A 19,060-nucleotide genomic window follows, 5' to 3' on the forward strand; every position below is an offset into this window, starting at 1 on the left:
TATGGAAAATGTATTATTCATTATAAGAGTAAAACCCATTTATTGGAAAGACTAACTGTTAGGACCCACCTTCTACAGATAAATATAATCCATAAAATCCAATGTCTAAACGGAGACTCTTGCTTCCTGTACGGTCTAGAAAACACGATATTGTTTGTTTAATCCACGCTGCACTTTAGGCTGCAATATGTGGAGCCATACGGATGACTAGACTCTCAGGCCTCCACCCTGTCCTGTGGGGAGTTAGGTCCTTCTAGGGCACGTGAGTGAACTCAGATAAGCAAGGCACTGCCCTGAGCATCCTGTAGGAACATTCTCAGAGGAGCCATGGATGCTATGGACTGCTGATTTCTGATTATAAAGGACATTTTTTTTTAAAGAATCACTCCCACGAGAATGAAATGTAGAATTGTTAACTTGAGCTTCTCTTCTGTTTGCTACGTTTAATTCCTAAGCGGGATCTGGAGGAAGGGAGGAACATCCTTGTCAGCCTCTCAACAAACAAGGCCTCCACGGGGATGAGACGATGTGAGCTTGTGTTGCTTTAAGAGAGGATCTGATTGTTTATACGCCTTACTTGGGTGGATAATTTCCTAAATTCATTTTCCTCTGGAGCGGTGCCACTTTTAAACAGTTTCTAAAGGTGCTACAGAATTCCTTCTGGCCTGGGTCAGAGAACTCCTGTCAGGAAAGTCCATTATTTTATTTCCTTTGCATATTATTTCCCTTGCTGGTTTTGTTTTGTTTTTTCATCCTGTGATACGAATCCGGTCTTTATCACCAAGGGCTAAGTCCTGGAAAGTGACCGCTTTTTGGCTTGGACATTTTCCTGATTTGTTTCCCACATGGAATGTAAATTGTAGTTTTAATTCTTACTTCTTTTGTTAGGTGACAAGATTTTATTTTTTGGCCTGGGTTTTCTTCAACTGCTTTCCTAAACCCAGACTTTCTAGGTTTTGAAACGGATACTCTTGAAGTTGTCTTTGTTCCCAAGTGTAAGTGTTTCCTCAGTCCCTTTTATGAGACAGAGCATGAAAGGCTATGTGGGAAATCTAAGAGAATAGAAACATCGTTGGAGAGAAGCCTGGATTCTGAAACACAGTGAACACAGTATACATCAGTGTGGTTAAAATGTCTGAAAAGTCCTTGTGATCTATTTGTTATCTCAGATATATGGCTCTCAGCATTAATGTAGCCCAAAAATGTCTTACAATTTAATTTATTTTCAAATTGTGGTAGAAAACACATAACATAAAATTTACCATCTTAACCATTTTTAAGCATCTTATACTGAACTGCAACCCATCTCCATAACTTTTCATTTTGAAAAACTTAACAACAGCTCCCCACTTCCTCTCCCCGCCACCTCCTTTAACTTGTTTTTAAAGAAAACCTTGGGCATATCAGGTGTACACCAACGAAAACTTAATCCCCTATTTAAATCTGATATTGACATATTGCCGGCGCTCTGTAGTCCTTTCTGTTTGCTGTGTTTCTCAATTCAGTACTAAAATGTCCAATTTAGATACTACTACATGAAGTTTGAAAATGTCCCCTTCGAATACTTTGTATAATTTGCTACATGTGCAATGTATGAAATGAAGTGGATTTTTTTTTTAATGAAAGCTAAAAACTTATTTGTTACTCATTTGAAGTTTTATTTGGGATTAAACTGGAAGTTTGAACAGGATACATGGATATTAACAATAATGATAACTAACCCAAGCGTCAGGTGCTGTTTTAAATGCTTGTGATCTTCCCAAGTACTCTTTGAGGTAGGTTGCTACTATAATCCCCATATCAGTAAGGAAGAAATGGAGGCACAGAAAAGTTAAATGACTTGTCCTAATTTCCAGGGCTTGTGAGCAGCATAGTCTATCTTTGAACCTCAGAAGCCGGGCATGAGTCTTCATTCTTAACCCCTGCACTATGCCGCCTTCTAGACCAGTAGCATATTTAGGTCAGAATATCAATAGACTGTTACCAAAGGGACACATACATGTATTGACAGGTGACAGTGGAAAGTTGGGGAGAAAGAAAAGCTCACATATTGATATGGTACTACTTTGTGTTAAACACTTCACAAGATGGTTTCAAAATCCTAATGTCCATCCAGGTTAGGTTTTACTGCCTCTATTTTCATATAAGAAAGACAGAGAGGCGGGTAGGAGCTTGTCTGTGGTCGCCTGCTGCAAGGTCTGGAGTTGGACTCAAGCTGTATTCTTCAAAGGGCTAGACTATGTACTTCCCGATCCATTTCCCATTTTCAAACTTTTTCAATCTTCAAGAAGAATTATGAGACGCTGATGCCACCTTAATAACCAGGAATGTTGAAACAGAGTGGAACGGGAGACCGAAGAGGGGCACTGCGTCGAAGCGGAAAGTGGGCATTGCCGTCGCACCTTACGCACCGTAGTGTCAGGTGCACCGACATTTTGTTTTGGTGTTTTGTCTTGGAAAATATAAACTTCGGTTGCAGTTGCCTTTGGTTTCCTTACTGCAGGGTCAAGCGGGAATCAAGTGTCAGTTATTCCTCCGGGGCCAGTTTTACCAAAGAAAGACTGTTTATTTTTTTTGTTTTGTTTTGTTTTAAACAAATACTGTATATTCTCTTGTGTAGGCAAGATCATAGGTAGAGAAAAGGAATGTTTAAAATGCTCAAGAAAACAAACTTTTTAACCATCTGAAGAAACCTGTTGTGTTTAGGTATGTATGTGAAAGTAAGAAACGTGGATTTGGAAAATGCCCACTCAACTGTCTTACTAAGACTGGTTACTCAGCCTATTAGCTTGGGTTGGTGGTGTTTTCGTATGTATTGTTCATAGGTTAACTAAATAAAATAGGCTGTTAAAGATGATAAATTAACCACCTCAAACAAAATTGGCCTAAGATATGAATAATTTCAGAGACCTTCAATTATGGACAATAGAACTTGTTTAAATGCACGAGGATGTCATGATTTAGGAGAGTTTAGTATTACGGAAATTTCTTCCATATCCCCTCTTGCTTGTCACTTGGCTGCCTGAGCAGTGGTGAAATGGGACATTATGCCCTGCCAGTCAGCATTGTTGAGTGAAATGTGTGAGGCTGCCTTAGAGTAGATCATGAGGAGGGAAGGGTATCTGAATTAGAAGGAAGTGTATCAGAATCAGGAGTTTCTTTTCTGAAAGGGTATTGTTTGTGATCTTGTACTTGGAAAAATTCTTCACAATTCAGAGCTGGGATTCATTGTAATATCAGCTCTTTAGCCTGTCCTTAGTGTGAAGTTAGAATTTAATTACTCTAAGGATGGTTGTCATTATCTTAATTTTAAATATCTGTCCCTTTTGTGGTCTCATCCTATCTTGGGTTTGCTATCTTTTTTTTCTTTTTTTATCCTCACCTGAGGGTATGTCCATTGGCTTGAGAGAAAGAAGAAAGAGAGAGAAATAAAGAGAGAAACATCATTGTGAGTGGGAAACATTGGTTGGTTGCCTCTGGTACGTGCCCCAGCCAGGGTTTGAACCCTGCAACCTAGGTATGTGCCCTGACCGGGAATCAAACCTGTGACCCTCTGGTGCATGGGGCGATGCTCCAAGCAACTGAGCAACCCAGCCAGGGCAGGTTTACTGTCTTTTAATGTGAGGAAACAAGAAATGGAAGCACGCAAGAAATGGACACTTTTCATCCAACTAGATGAATCTGAAAGCACCAGTCTTACGCATGTGCGTTTTTCATGAGTTTATTAGAGTCAGACTAGAAGAAGGAAGGACAAGCAGCATTTCACGTAGCTCACGCATTTTGGCCTCTAATCACTCTCCTGTGATTACTTCTACCTCCAGGCCCATCTGGGGTCAGGGACTTGCCCATTGTTCTAGTGCTGAGCATCCCTTGGGAGTAACAACCACGAGTTCCCCGGGGCTGGTCTGCCAGGGCCGTTCCCAGCTCACCCCATCTGGAAACAGTGATTTCAGCTCCGGCTGTTTGCACGGCACAAAGATCATCACCTCGTTTACTGTCACCTGAAATTTTCAACATATTACATACATTGATGAAAAAGCATGATGCCAGATAGTTTGTAAAACATCTACCTTTTATGAAGAACAGGGGAAAATTAAAAAGAATCATCGAATTTGTCTAAGGAGTAACAAGGCATGAATCCAAGTGGTTATCTGCTAATGGAGTAAGGGCAAGGTTCATTTTGAATAGGTGGTGGACAGGGTGAGAGCCGGCGAGGGCGGGGCAGAGTGAGAGTCAGAATTTTTACCGTATCCTTTTAGAATTTGAACTGTGGGAATGTACTACCATCTAAAAATCAACCATTTAGAAGTAACTTTGAAAAGCTGTCCTGTCTCACATCTTGAAGGAAAATTGGAAAGCATTGTACCTCTCCTGGGAAAGTTGAAGGCTTTGTAATTGTCATCTTGCATTGGAGAATGCACGTGGTAGGGTTCTGGTTAGACTCATCTGGGTTCAACCAGGCTCTGAGTAGGTGACTGGAAAACCTTAAAATCTCAATATTCTTCTCTGTCCTAAGGAAATAAAAATAATTGCCTAGCCTCTCTTTCAAGAATAATGGAAGGACTGATGAGAAAATAAATATTAAAATGCTATCTAAGCAGCAAGTGAATGACGATGACTATCAGGGTGCTAGAGGACGTTGTGACACAGGTTTCCCAAGAGGGGGGTGTAGATCTTTCCATCTTCCTCTTGCTTAAGGCCTGGTCAGGTTTCAAACTCTTGAGGGGAAAAAGAGGGCCTATGTAGCTCTTCTTTCATACTTCTGCCTTGAAAACCTAGAAAATCTTTAACCTCTGCTGGAAAACATGTCCATTTTTTAAAAAGCATCTACTTAACACCTTTTTTTGATTAATCAGACCTCTTCACTTCTGGTAAAGGATGATAACAGACTTAACAAAGGGGAAATTCATTGCTTCATGTAAGCGAAAAGCCAGGGACAAATGACCTCCACATGTGCTTGGACCCAGGTGCTTAGAAGCTATGTTTAAGAATCTGTATTTTCCTTTTGAGTCTGTGTCCTTCTGTATTTGCCTTTTTTCCTTTCTTTCTTTTTTTAAGTTGGGCTCTCCTTTGTGGATGCAAAATAACTACGAGCAAGTCTAAGCTTATATTCAGCTAGTTTTAACAGCTCCAGAAAAGAGAAGAAGCCTTCCCTTCCTATTGTTGTGGCAAAATACTTGGGCCTCGATCTCAGTGCCACTTGGGCACATGACCCCCTCTCAGGCAAGTACCAAGGCCAGGGAAATAACTGGGCTCCAAACGGATAAGCCCGGGAGCCCTGGAGCCCAGGGGTGGGGCTAGCCTCACACAGTTGACAGGGACCAAGAGAGAGGGAAGGTTGTTCCTCAAAGGCTAAAACTCGGGAGGGCTGTTGCTAAAAGAAGTAGAGAAGAACACGAGACATGCCTTCTCTCCCAGGGTTCCCCACCCACAGTACACTTAAGTGCACACTATCTCCTCTGCAGTAAACTATTTTTGGTATTATGAGAATGGAATAATAAAGAAGGCATCCCTCATAGCACTTAGACTAGAGCCATGCAACTATGTACACATGCAGCAATGAAAAATGTAGCAAGTGCTATAACAGAAATAATAGTAATAGCGAACATTACTGAACCCTTTCCAGATTCTACATACCAGTCTAAACACTTTCCTTGTTTTAACTCATTTAATCTCCAAAAGAACCAGAAAGGGCGCAGCTATTCCACTTTGTAGATGAGGATGCTGAGGCAGAGAAGTTATTTAAAATGGCTTTAGGAACGTAAAGAGTTCTTCATTGTTGCCAGTACTGAGAGTGAGACCCAACATAGGGTGCTGTATGAGGAGGACCTAAAAATCCTATGGACAACTTTCACCCAAGGGGGATAGAGAAACGGTCCAGTTGTAGAAAGGAGAAACAATAAAGGAAGGAACGGAGCCCAGGAGGTACAGGAGGTATTTAGGAAATGCCAAGAAGTGAAGTGTGACTTCAGTATTGGCCTTGTGAAAAAGAGATGGAAAAGCAAAGTGAGCAGAAGAACGGTTTGAGGGGATCGGTTGTGAAGCTTGGCTGCTGTGCCGAGGAGTTTGACTTAAGCAAACGTAGCCTGTGGATCTGGGAGTAGGGGAGTGGCGTGGATAAACAAGAAAATGGCCAGACCCCTGAGGGCGTGTAGGTGGGGATGTTGGCTTTCTTTCTCTGCCTTACATTCTTGAGATGTTTTGGAAGGTTTTTGCAAATGTCCTGTAGGGTGGCATTTTGGTGGTAGTTTCTTTAAATGATTTACATGCACCTCAGTGAAAGGCCTTTGAAAAAGGAGGCCATTTCTTGACATTCTGTTTTCTGTCACTGCTGTTGAGGAGAGGTAAAGCAAAGCCTGGCTTATAGAATGCTTTCAACGCAGGACAAGCAGTTCTCTGTTCCTGCCACAGTTTTACAGTAAGGCCATTCAGGACTTGGACCCAAGAAGATAACATGGCACGCTTAGTTAATCGTTTTCTATTTGCTCTCCTGGTTTGTTCCGTCATTAAACGGTGTTAGAATTGAAAATTAGGACTCCTTTTGCTGGCCAAATGAAAACACAAGTGGTTTGTGGACTGAAAGATTTACTCACACAGATACTTGCAGAGGATTAGAAAATCCTGGCCATGCATCTGCAGAAAGGAGCGGGTGGCATGTGCCCCAGCCCCCCGCCTCCTGCCCCCAAACGCAGGCTCTGTGCCCAGAGGACATCATAAATCACTTGTAATTTATGATGAGCCCACTCGTGTGTTACACCCTACTAGTTGGCCGATGTCCTCTTCACACTATAACCTCCCTTCTTCAGAGCATACAGGGACTTTTTCAGATGAGCCATAGACAGCGAGCTGAGGATTTTCCCCTTGGCTGGCCCAGTCAAGGAGGAGAGGGGGGAGACGACAGAAGACTCTTGTTCTTTGAGTTTTGCCACGAGCTTAACTCGCTTTCTTAGATTGGAGGTAGAGAAGGGACAGAAAACAAGAAGGCCATTATCATTCTTAGCCTATTTTCTTATATTCATTTATTCAACAAATGCACATTTTCTGAGTGCCAGCAACCCGCATGTTGGGGATACAGGAGTAAACTAAACAAGGTTTTGATTCTCCCCAACACTACACTGTCACAAAGTAATAGGTTCTGTGTCAGGAGGTGATGACATATTTTGCAGATTAAGAAGATGAATTAAGACAGGAAGGGGTACAAGCGATTCTGCAATGGGGTGCAGAAAATAGATTTGTAATAAGGCGAACTTAGAGCAGGGACTTGAAGAGAGAGACACAGTTAAACCGTGAGGGTTCTACGGAGATGGCATCCCAGATAAGGACAAGGGCCACCATGCAGGGGCATGTGTCAGGTGAGAAGCAGGGGCTGGAGGGGCTGGAGCAGAGGAAGCCAGGAGGGCGTGGTAAAGAGAGGAGGCAGGTGTGGAGGGCTAGCCGAGGGGTCACCTAGAGACCATGCCAAGGACCTGAGATATTACGCAAAGTGCGGTGGACGGCCATTGGAAGTTTTTGGAAAGTTGACCCTTTTCAGACACTTGAAAAACCAGAGTGGCCATGAGGTCAGGAAAATGAGGGCCATGCACCCATCGTGTCTTAGAGAAGAAAATGTGGGCTGTCGTCATTGGGATTGGAATGTTAGAACTTCAGTTCGCCCAGTGCACAGCGAAACAGAAATCCTAGTTTTGCTTGACCTTTGTATAAAAACCACACATCCTTTTTAAATTGGGATAAAAGTAACCACAAGCCATTTACTCAGCTGGAGAGAATACTTCCATGGACAGACCTAGCTACTACATCCAGTGATGAGTACCCTGCTACAGCTGTGAGGAAGGATGATATCCCCCCACCCCCACCCCACACCACAACACTGTTGCTGTTCTTGCAAAGATTAGTGTGAGCTTCAGCGTCAAAGAGCAGCTGGTAGGATATTTGGGATCAGATTCTGGGGCGCTTCAGTGACCTGCTCTGCTCTCAGTGAACACAGAGCTACCTCAAGCTGTTTTCCCCTCCGAGAGGACTTAGTCTGGTCTAGAGCTATGGAGAACATGGGCTTGGTTAGAGTGATTTCGACTCCTTTTGAGGACTCTCTTCCTAAAAATGGATAGCTAGAGTGGGCTACGCCATAGCGCCATCCTGCTTCCAAATGTTTGCAATCAGGTGAGCACATCTCAGGAATGTTCCTGAAATGGCTCTTGCTTTGTGTGGCCTGTTGGACTAGAATGAACTCTCAGATTTATTCCAATGCAAAACCTTTCTGAGCCTATGAAAAGTGTCCAGTGAATGTGCTCTGCAAACATACAGGCACTATATAAACAGGAGGCAAATATTGTAAAAGATGAAGAGTGAAATACTTGTTCTGGGAGAGCAGTGGTTGGAACTTAGTGCCCTAACAACATACCTTCCACGCTCGGGTGCCTGCAGTTTGTTCTCATTGGCCCCGTACACAGTTATCTGCTTTATGTGTTAAAAATGTGCTCAGCCAAAGACCAAACAAATAGCCAAAGGCATTTTCCTATCGGGGCCCTGTTGGTAGGAGGTAGAGCCAAAGAACAAAGCTGTTGGATTTGAGTCTTGGCAGGAAGCCAAGCTGGCTGCTTCAAAGCTCTAGGATTTACAAGGAAGAAAGAGGAGGGATTTTGAGCTGAGATTAAGTTAGAATTAAAGCAACAGAAAGCTTAAAACTCAAATTAAAGCATGCTCTGGAATCCGTGATGGAAAGGCAGAAGCATTCTGGGCTCTCAGATGACTTTTTAGAGCAAGAATGAAAGCTTTTCAAGGTGCTTCCAGCAGAGATTACAGAATAGCCTTGATTAACGATACAAGATCACACAGCATTAGAGCTGTATAAGTCGCCCTTTAGGGATCATTCCATCCCTCAGTTTACAGATAGCGGATCAAAAGCCCTGGAATTTGAAGAGAGCCCCCCCCCCCCCCCGCTGTCACATGACCGGTTGCCCAAGTGCGGGTCCTAGAATCCAGGACTCTTGATGACCATTTTGTGTTTTTGGCCACTTTACAGAAGTGGCAAACAATTGAAAGTTGTTTCCTAAGAGCAAGGAGCAGACAGCCACAGAATACAATTCAGACTGTATTCTGCATCCACGGTGCCTTTGGTTTCCTAGGACGTGCCATGACCCTCCCCCCGCCCCCCCGCCCTCCTCCGCCACCCCCACCGCTGTCCCCTAGGCCCAGGTTGTCCCTCCCACTTAGCAGCACAGCCTGGGGTCTCTGTCCCTGACCCCAGGAGCAGGGGGGCTGAGACCGGGCTGTAAGAGGCCTTCAAGGCCTGCGTCCCAGCCGAGCATGCGCGGGTTTGTACAGTCCTGGGGAGGCTGCGTGGTCAGGTCCTTCCAACCGCCTGCGCAATCCCAGCAGCGTCCCACAATATCATTGTGGGTGTTGTTGTTTGTCTTCCTTGCGGACAGGGCTTCCCTCCTCTTGAACAGAACCCCGAACACATTGAAGCTATTTATTATTTAAATAAATAATCACACTTTTTACATGAAAGAACTCCCAGGAAGGAACGGCTCCTGCTGGTCCCCACGCCCAGGTAACTTTGTCCTTTGAAATCTCCAGCATTTAAGTGAGCTCTTGTTCCTTCCTGCTAGAAGGGAGGGTCAGGGTGGGAGGCAGGGGTCACCTAAAGGAGGAGGGGATGCTTCTGTGTGTGTCTCCATTTGGACCAAGAAGATGTTAATTACCATATTTTTTTTTTTTACTATTCCTTTATTCACTTCGTCATTGATTTCCTTGTGGGTTTACATTCTGATTCTATTTAAAAAAAAAAAAAATGTTTGACAAAACCGAAAACAAAGAGCACATATGCAGTCAATAGAATATAAAGGAAGGCAGGTCGCCGAGGAGGGGGAAACAGATTTCACCCCTTAACTGTCATATGGAATCTGTTGTAAATATCAAGTTTTACTCTGGCCTTTCTGGCAACCCAGATAAAAAAGAAATACACAAATCCTAGTTATCAGAAAGAGGAAAAAAATACAGTTTCTTCAAGAGAGACGAAGTGTTGCTATTCTGGGGCTCGGCGGTGTTGCTAAACACTTGATGAGGACGTTCTGGTGCTTAATACAGAACGCTGAGCCCAAGGACACCCCTCCCTCCCTCCCTCTCCCTCTTCAAAGGGTCCTTGCTTTAGGCCGCCTGGAGCGGTGTCCCCCCACCCCCCACGCAAAAATGAAAACCATATTCTTAACATTATCCTTGGTTCTTTGTATGTGTCAGGGTGTGGCTTGGAATAATGGCGTGTAGTTTGGGTCACAAAATTATGTTGTCCAGGGTGTCTCTGGGATTTGCAGATTCTAAGGACAAGAACTGGAATTGCAGGGAGGGTCAGAATCCAGTCCTGCCGTGGCTCCCCAGGCCCCACTTATGCACCTTTCCTTCTCCCCAAAGAGCCCTATGCCCCGTCTCTGGCCCTTTTATACTATGTCAAGTTCCTTTTTGGAACAGGGTATCCGGAGGGAAGAGAGTTCTGTGGAATATACTTTGGGGAATGTAGGCTTAGAGGATTGGTTAACATGACCACGTGTTAACTTGCTCACCTTCCTGGACCCTGAAGTGGGCAACGGGGTTTGCAGTTACATAGACACGTGGGGTTGGGGAACAAACATTATACATGTGTAAGGTGAACAGCGAAGCAGCACTCTGAGCTCCTCGGCTCCACTCTGAAGTTGGAACTGGAATTTAGATTCTTCCAGAAGAAGGAAAAAGCAGTGTCATGATTCCCGTCCCTTGCCATGCCTTTTGTGAAAGCATGAATTGACTCCATCCTCCTCCGTTTTGATAATTTTTGAGTACGGTATGAAAAAGAATTATAGGAATCGGATGTGTCACTCTCCTAATAGACCATGTGAGAGAGAGAAAACACGGAAAAAGTAGTCTATTCTCTGTGGTTTACTTGAATATTTACTGAAAGTTTATTTGTTTTTTTTTACTATACGTATACATATTTTCTGCATACCTTGCATATTCGTAGAAACCTATGTTTTCGAATGCATTGTTACCAAAGAAAGGAATATTTTCAAGTGAGGCATTGTTGGTATGAAATAATTTGTCTGGATTCTTGGCAAACCATCATCATGTGAAAGACCAGGCACAGTGGTCTAATTATATGGACTCCAATCACATGTTTTGCTAGACACCTAGAAAAACTGGGGTTTGGGCCCTCCAGTGAACAGTATGAGTGTGCTCAATTCTACTTGGAATGTTTTTCGTAATTATTTTAAGCAATGACTTGATTCTTACTTGTGCTTATTCTTTTTAAAAGTATTAGAAAGGAAGATATCCACACGACAAAGTAGAGAGGAGCTGATAAGAAGGGGAGTTCTTAAGGAATTGCCTGATCAAGGTGAGGAAATTAATCATACATTTAAAATAATTTGATCCTTCATTCTTTGGTCTTTCATTCATTTTCTTTTGAAATTTAAAATGATCATGGTCTTTGGGAGATAAAAGCAGTAAGCACCTCACTCGGAGAATCTTGCTTTATTTCAGCATGCCTTTGTGGGCTGCAGAGAATCTGAGTTCTTCCAGAAAAGAAATTCAGTGACCTTTTTGGTGAGTCTTTCACCATATGTCACTCTTTCAACCTAAAGCTCTGCAAAGGTACACTGTAGCTCAAGATAGAGATAAGATACAAATTCTTACGTGACTCCTTTCTCATCTTTACTCTTGAGCTTCAATCTTTCCATACACGTTAACTCAATTGTTAACATAACTGCAGAGTTTTAGCTTGGCTCATGCTTTTGGTTTCTTAAGCCTTCCAGTAAAAGAACACTCAAATGTACAATCAGTAAGGTATGAATGGGCAAATTAAATTAATTTGCTTTATCATCCTCTCAAGTAATTTTCCCAGTGTTCTGTTTTCATTTCTCTGGATCTATGTCTCTCATCTTTCCACTAACAATTATTTCCAAGTATCTTTTTTTCCCCTACTCCTAATCCACTTCTTTTTTTTTTCTCTATCCTCCCAAAGGGGAATCTTACTAAAAAAAAGTCAAGGGTTAGATGGAAACTGAGATAGACCCTCAAAAGAAGACACCAAGTTGGGTTATTTCTCCAAATAAATAATACTGAATAATTTTCATTGCTCCCACTACTATTGAAACTAAAGAAAATATTTGTTGCAACATTGTTGGTTTACCTCCTGTCTTCCCCCAAACATTTACTAGAGTAAATTATTATTGTACTTTTATGAGAACATATAAAAAGTGATAAATTGGAATTGAAAAAATAGTACTTCTCTTTTCCTGATATGTGTTCCTTGCAAAGAACTTAATATCTTTTGGCATTCATTATTCATAAATCCAAATGACAACACTGTTTCCAACATCTGAATAATCCCAGTGGAGCTAGGAAGCACTTTACTATATTACTCCTGCTTCAAAGGTACTACCTTTTTTTTTTTTTAGCCCTCACAATTTTAAGTATTTTACTTTGATTTCTGCCCCGTTACACATTACTCACTCCATTTTATGAATGAATTTTGTCTTCCTCAATTTTCTATTACCGTCAAGCTATTTATTTCCTGCCTGATACTTTTAAAAATAAAAAAATGCACATCTCTAACCTTTTTTTCTTTCAAGGTCAATTTACAATATCAAAATTTATCTCCTCTCTAATCTCTCTGGAGGCAGTAAAGAAGTTACAAATCCACTAAAAGATGAACTCTGCACAGTCACCTCTATTTAGATATTTTAAAGAACGGGGAAAAGGAAAACTTATAATCGAAACTGTTAATGAGTATTGAAGATACGTGTTAAAGTCCCCTTTTTTATCCAATTAAAAATTATAGCTAAGGAAGAGGTTATTTTCTCTAAACACAAGTGACATTTGTCCACCTAAAGAAATGCTTAATATTGCTTCATTTTTATTCTTCCTAATCTGTTAAATTATTTGCATGATGGATTATAATTTGATATGCTTAGTTCCTAAAATATCTGACCTATCTGACCCTTCATTTAACTTTTACATACTGAACATTAACAGTTTTAAAACACAAGAACAAAAGAGCAAAACAATTTTTAACCAAAACATAATGTCTTAGGTTTAATATTTGGGAAGTTATAAATTACTGAATTTCACATTCCACCTCTTGCACCATCCCTATATACAACTATAGAAATTACCTAATACTTGGAAGTTCCCAGTGATGCCTATTTGAAATAGAGTCCTTCCCATCTTCTGCCAAAAGCTGGAAAAAATTCTGCCAATTTTCCATAAACAATTACCTTGAGAATTTCAGTCTGTTTTCAGCTCTAGCCTGAGACTAGAGGCTGCTGCTCTTGGTGACAACCTGCTCTCTTCTGCCAATGAAGACTCATTCTCTGCCCTGATCTTCTTGACCTTGCCTTAGCTCTTGACAGTGCTTGCCAATTAGGCCCTTTATTCAGTGATCCAGATAGAATTTTAAAGTCTGTCTAGCTACCCTGGGTTTGACCTTGTCCCATCTCAGCCCTTACCCTCCCTCCCAGCTATTATTATTATTCCTTTTAAATTATTTTTTTACACCAAGATCTAACTTCAGTCTAAAAGTTGAGCAGTAGATCTTCTCTCCTGAGAATTTCATGGTCTAAGTCCAAGTTCTGTCCTCACCTTCTGGTCTTTCCTTCCATCTTTTCCCTTAGCTTTAACATGAGGGCATGTAGAAGTGTTTGCTTGCCTGCCAACCTCCTTTCCTTTTCTCTCATCGTTTGCTTTCTGACCTTCTAATGATTCACTCACCTTTTGTTCATAGATGATTTTCTCCTGGTCTCTGTTTCTTTATTAACTATATCTCACATACGCTTGCTTACCAGAAAGAGGGAAAGCCCTCAAACTTTCTCATGCTCCTTACTTAACCACTTATTTCTGTGTGTGCTTTAGCTCTTGGTTTACTTTAATCTCACAAATCTTTTCTGAGTTTTCTCTCTCTCTGGCTTGCAGATGTTCCTATAAGACTTGGCAAGGTTCTCTGACTGTAACCTGCAGTCTAGCTTAGCATCGTTTGCTGAGCTTATATTTTACTTGCATACATAAACTATATCAAGGACTTAACTTGTTTTAATTTTAAAATAAAATACAAAACTAGAAAACCTCAATCATACACCAGTTATTAGTAACTTCAATCTCCTCTGTTTTATTCTTAATTTCCATATTTATTACAGATAGTTTTCCTTTTTCTACAGTTTTTTACAAGTACTAACTTTATTTCATATCTCAAAGTGAGTATCCTTTCACATTGGCAACTATTTCCCTCTGTCATGTGATAATCCAGTATTTTCTTGTAATAATAATTAAGAATCCTTCGGTTTCTTTTCAGTTTTACATATATTCTTTAACAATTTATTGCCTTAATTTTATTGAAATAGTTAAGATTTACTAGCAGTGACATTGCCTTCAATTATTGTCTGTTTTATTTTTATACACAAGTGAGATTAGAGGTACTTTTTAATTTGAACATGATGTAATTTAATGATATGAATTTTTTTTACTTATTAAAATGTCATGTTTGTTTTTGTTAATAAGGCCAGAAGATTTTATTGTGGAGCCAAAGCCACTCACTCATATTTCATGAAAATTTGGCAGATGGTCTCTGTTTTATAATGGTTTTCAAAATAAGATTAATCAAAATTGCATAAGTCACCTCTGATTATGCTTTTCTTCAAGTTTTCTAAGTAAAAACTTCAGTTCATTAATTTTTCTTTTACAATGGTAGCAAAGCCTCTTAAAATTTTCCAGGTATGAACTAGGGGTAATCTATTCAAGCATTTTGGTTGTTGAATTAAGAGTTTCTGGAAAAATCTCTTTCACTTTAGAAACTCCTAGGAATTGTGAATGCTCAGGGGTTAATATTGTTTTTTTATGATTTAGATAACAAGTACTATTTTTTAAAAAATTGTCTGTACTTTTTTTTTCATTTTCCCCTAATGTTTTCAAGCTATTAATAGGCCAATTTAAAGACTCGTTGATCAAATTACCTGAGTTCATTTTAATATTCTCATAAATAAGAAAATGAAACTACAACTAGCCTTGCTACCATCATTCCTTGAGTGCAGAGTAGTAGTTGTACTACTGTGCAAAGTTAACATCATAAAGGTGATATTTTGGAGACGGAGGTGCTTGGAAAATTTCATATTCTCTCACTAATTGTTTGTATGTGTAATTACATTTCATGTTACTGTGTATTCACATTCACCTTGTGTTTTTGGTGCTTGTTAAAATGTTTATTCCATTTTTCAGATCACACCTTTTTAGGTTCAGTTTCTGAATGACAAAGAGACTCCTAGTATTGACGTCAACACAACCTAAGCACAAGAAGAGAGGGATTCTGCTGCCCCAGGATATTCTATAATTAGGAATAATTATTCTACTGTCTTGAAATGGCTCCTGGATGCCCTGTCCATAGCTGCTTTCACCCATGACTCAGGATTTTGTAGTTCTTTCGTGTGAATTAATTATTTAGTAAAACATGGTGAAACAGTACAGGATGGATTGGGTTCCCAGGGCCTGAAACCTGAACCCTCCAGTCCTATTAAATGGAAAACTGGGTTTTAAGAAAGCCATCAAATTAGACATCCAGGTGTTTCTTTCCCTATTTTAGATGGAGATGTAACAGTTAACTTTGAAAATTCAAACGGGCACATGATACCCATCGGAGAGGAATCTACCCGAGAGGAAAATGTAGTCAAATCTGAAGAAGGTAATGGCTCTGTAGCTGAAAAAACGCCACCTCTGGAGGAAAAGGCAGAAGATAAGACAGGTAAAATCAAGAGAAACCCCTTTTTCTTTTACTTCAGCACAGCTCAATGTCGAGAATCAGGTCTTAGGCTCCAAAGAGTGACCTTAAGACCAGCAGAGAAGAAATTTGCAAACACGAAGAGGAGAGAAACGATAACTAGAGAAGAGAAATTCGATAATTTCCTCAAGTAGATGCATCCATTTTATAAACACATCATTTAATTTTTTTTTTATTAAAAAAGTCTAATTATTGGTAAGATTGGGCTGGCCCTTTCAGCCTTTGGAGTTGTCTGGAAATATTCTCTTGTCCTTGGGAGCTTTTTTGCAGTATTTTTAAAAATAAAATGCCAGCAGTCTGAACATTTTCCTCTGCTGCTTGGAAGTGGCCCCTGTAAGCATCTCAGCTTGGAGCAGTGTCAAACAAGGCGGCCCTTCCAGCCCAGCACTGACTCCAGCAGTGAGTGGGAGCTTAGCTGGTGGCATCCACACACCCAACACTGTAGGTTCTAGTCCAGGGTTTAGACATTTCTAAGAGAGACCCAAGAAGAGCTCCCAGAGATGCTCCCCAGCATTTTGGTTACTGTACTGGCCATAGGCTCTGTTCCATGAGGTGTCTGTAAGGTTGGAAATTTCAAAGTATGCCAGAGGCAATTATGACATTCCCTGAAAGCTTCTTTAGAGACCTCACTTTCTAGAGTGGCTGCGCTCTGGTAGACTGTCAAGGACCCCAGAACATTCACAAATTCCTGGGCACTGACTGATTGCCTCTCAATACCACTGCTATACATGCAGGAATCTCCAAGCCTCAGACTCATGGGAACATGAATGGAAACTCCCACCACATAAGGCGTTGTTGGGAAATTCTAGATGATTCCACACAGCATAAAAATGAATCCTCAGGAAATAGGCTATTTCCTCTCCTAGAATGTCTGCCTCTGAGTTGGTGGATGGCAAAAATTTGTCAAACCTAGTTTAGGTTCTGTGGGCATTTTGGGAACTCAGAATCTCCTGGAAGCAGACTTCCCTTTCTCTGTTCTTGATCCAAATCCTTCAAAGACAAAGGGAACAAAAGAGCAATTTACAGACATTGCAACTTAAAATCATCTACTCTGTAAGTCCATAGCCCCTATTATTTGCATGTAAATTAACCTTTAAAAATTTTAGAACCCTCTATTAATAATCTTTTCCTATTTTTTAAAAAAACTTTATTTATTTTTAGAGAGGAGAAGGGAGGGAGAGAGAGAGGGAGAGAAACATCAGTGTGTGGTTGCATTTCATGCACCTCCTGCTGGGGACCTGGCCCACAACCCAGGCATGTGCCCTACACTGGGGATCGAACTGGTGACCCTCTGGTTCGCAGGCCGGTGCTTAGTCCACTGAGCCACACCAGCTAGGGCTCTATTAACAATCTTTTAGAAGTTTATTATTTTGCTTTAGCCAATGTTAAGTACAGTGTGGGGGTTTACTTAGTCTTGTTTCATTGAAAAACTTTGGTTAAGCTTATGAATACTGATTACAAGAAATTAAAATTTTCATGATATTAATTCCTATTACTATTCCTGGAACATAAAGAGAAACAGACCTAAATAGGTGTTAAGGGGAGTCAATTGAAAATGTTAATGCAAGTAGCGATTTCTTTCATTTTTACTTTTTTATTCCAACTGCCCTCTCTCACCGGTCTGTTACATTTCAAACCCATCTGTGGTTTGTACCTTGTTCAGCCTTCTGCATTGAAGAATCACCGCCTTTATCATGTAGCAGTACCATCTCCAGTGTTTGTGTGGTGCATGTGGGGTGTCAGTCAGTGCATGGACCCGACTTCAAAGGAAGTGTGTCCCTTATCAACCTAATAAGAAGTTGCTGACAGTTTTATGTTAATTAATCCAGCAGGCCTTGATGTTCTAAAAAGGCATTGAGAGATGTTTTTGTTTTCTTATTCTTTACTTAGAGTTAGTACATTCAGTTCCTTTTGGTCAAATAAGGTCCAAGATAGCGTCCTGCTTGGCTGGTCTGTATGTAAGGAGGTGCAACGCTGGACCTGCCGCCCCACCACTACTAAGACAGAGAGCTTTCCGCCCACTGTGCGGATGGCACACCCCTCTCCCTACCACTGCCTCTCTTAGAGCGGAGGAAGCAGTCAACATGGAAGCCACTTCCAGGGAGGACAATGGGTGTCACTTCTCATATCACACGTAATTATGTTGAATAGGAACCTTATGAAGATACTCATTTCTCTGTAAAGAATCCTCTAATTTTAAAAACACCACGAGATTCACTTTTACGTCCTCTCCTCTTCTGATCTCACTCCTTATCTGAGCTCACTGCTCTGCAAATCCACCACCCCATGGGCTTAATTCACCCTTGATTTGGGGATGCAGTGCTCCCTTCCCTGTTGAAAGAACAGTATCTATCCAGCTTATCCAAGAGCATTAATTCCTCTTATTAATTGGTTATGTGTATAGAACCACATCACATACCCTTAAAGTCCCAGCTGCTTGTATGTCTTTTTAAGACCATGTGTCAGTACTTGAGTATTTGAAACATGGGTGTCAAAGAAAACAAAATAAGTAACAGGTAGCCTCACACTGCTCTGTGGATGGGTTTCACCTAAGACCCACTGGGTGTTCCTGAGGCTCCCAAAGGCACCTGCCCCTGGAGTTGCTAAATGGCCTTGGGCCGCCTGTGCCCCACCCTGGAGACTTTTCCCTTAAGGCCTTTAGGACCTAGTGTCCCATTATTCCCTCAGCAAGTGCCCTTCAACATAGAAGAGGCAGAAAAACTGCCTGTCTGCAATCTCTTAAGCATAGCTTAGTATTAAACATGAGAAAGCTGACAATCATTTGATGTTATTTCTGTTGAGTTATTATAGAGGACTTTCAATGAAGTAACACGATTTAGTGCCTTTGTGAATGTGGCAAGTCAGGGGAGCCTCCAGTGGGACCAACATTGGTCCTTAGAGGAAGATATGTATTTCTAAGCTAAGATTTAAAGGGGGCAAGAAGGAGGCAGTCAGGAGAAGGAGAGGGGTGAGGGCAGAAATGTATTCTAGGCAAGGCTAAGGCATATGCAGATCTCAGGTTTGCTCTGAGTGTTGTTGAACTAAACTCTCCATGGGATGGAAGGAGCCAAATGTAGAAGTATAATAAACAGCCATGCCCCAGACTCTTGTGTGAAAAAGGTGTCCTTGTCAAGCCAGAGTGAATAGGCAGCCCTGTATAGATTAACCTCCTCCAGAAAAGGTAATAATCCTCATAGACACCATCAATTTAATCATGTCTTCAGGTCATATGGCAATCATAAAAAATACATAACTCGACTGAATTCACTG

The 19,060-nt window shown here is 41.1% G+C and overlaps 1 protein-coding gene across 3 annotated transcripts in view; it reads left to right on the forward strand.

Annotated features, from left to right (window-relative positions):
• PHACTR2 (phosphatase and actin regulator 2) overlaps positions 1-19,060 on the forward strand; it is a 156,937-nt gene that overhangs the window by 98,818 nt on the left and 39,059 nt on the right. For all 3 annotated transcript variants that reach the window (XM_054570060.1, XM_054570059.1, XM_054570061.1), the window contains exons 3-4: positions 11,282-11,362; positions 15,596-15,754. In XM_054570060.1, coding sequence (XP_054426035.1) covers positions 11,282-11,362; positions 15,596-15,754 — 240 coding nt within the window. The remainder of the gene's footprint in view (positions 1-11,281; positions 11,363-15,595; positions 15,755-19,060) is intronic.

This window comes from Pteronotus mesoamericanus, unplaced genomic scaffold (assembly GCF_021234165.1).
Source record: "Pteronotus mesoamericanus isolate MK-2021 breed Mesoamerican mustached bat unplaced genomic scaffold, CSHL_Meso_final contig_20, whole genome shotgun sequence".
Lineage (NCBI taxonomy): Eukaryota > Metazoa > Chordata > Mammalia > Chiroptera > Mormoopidae > Pteronotus > Pteronotus mesoamericanus.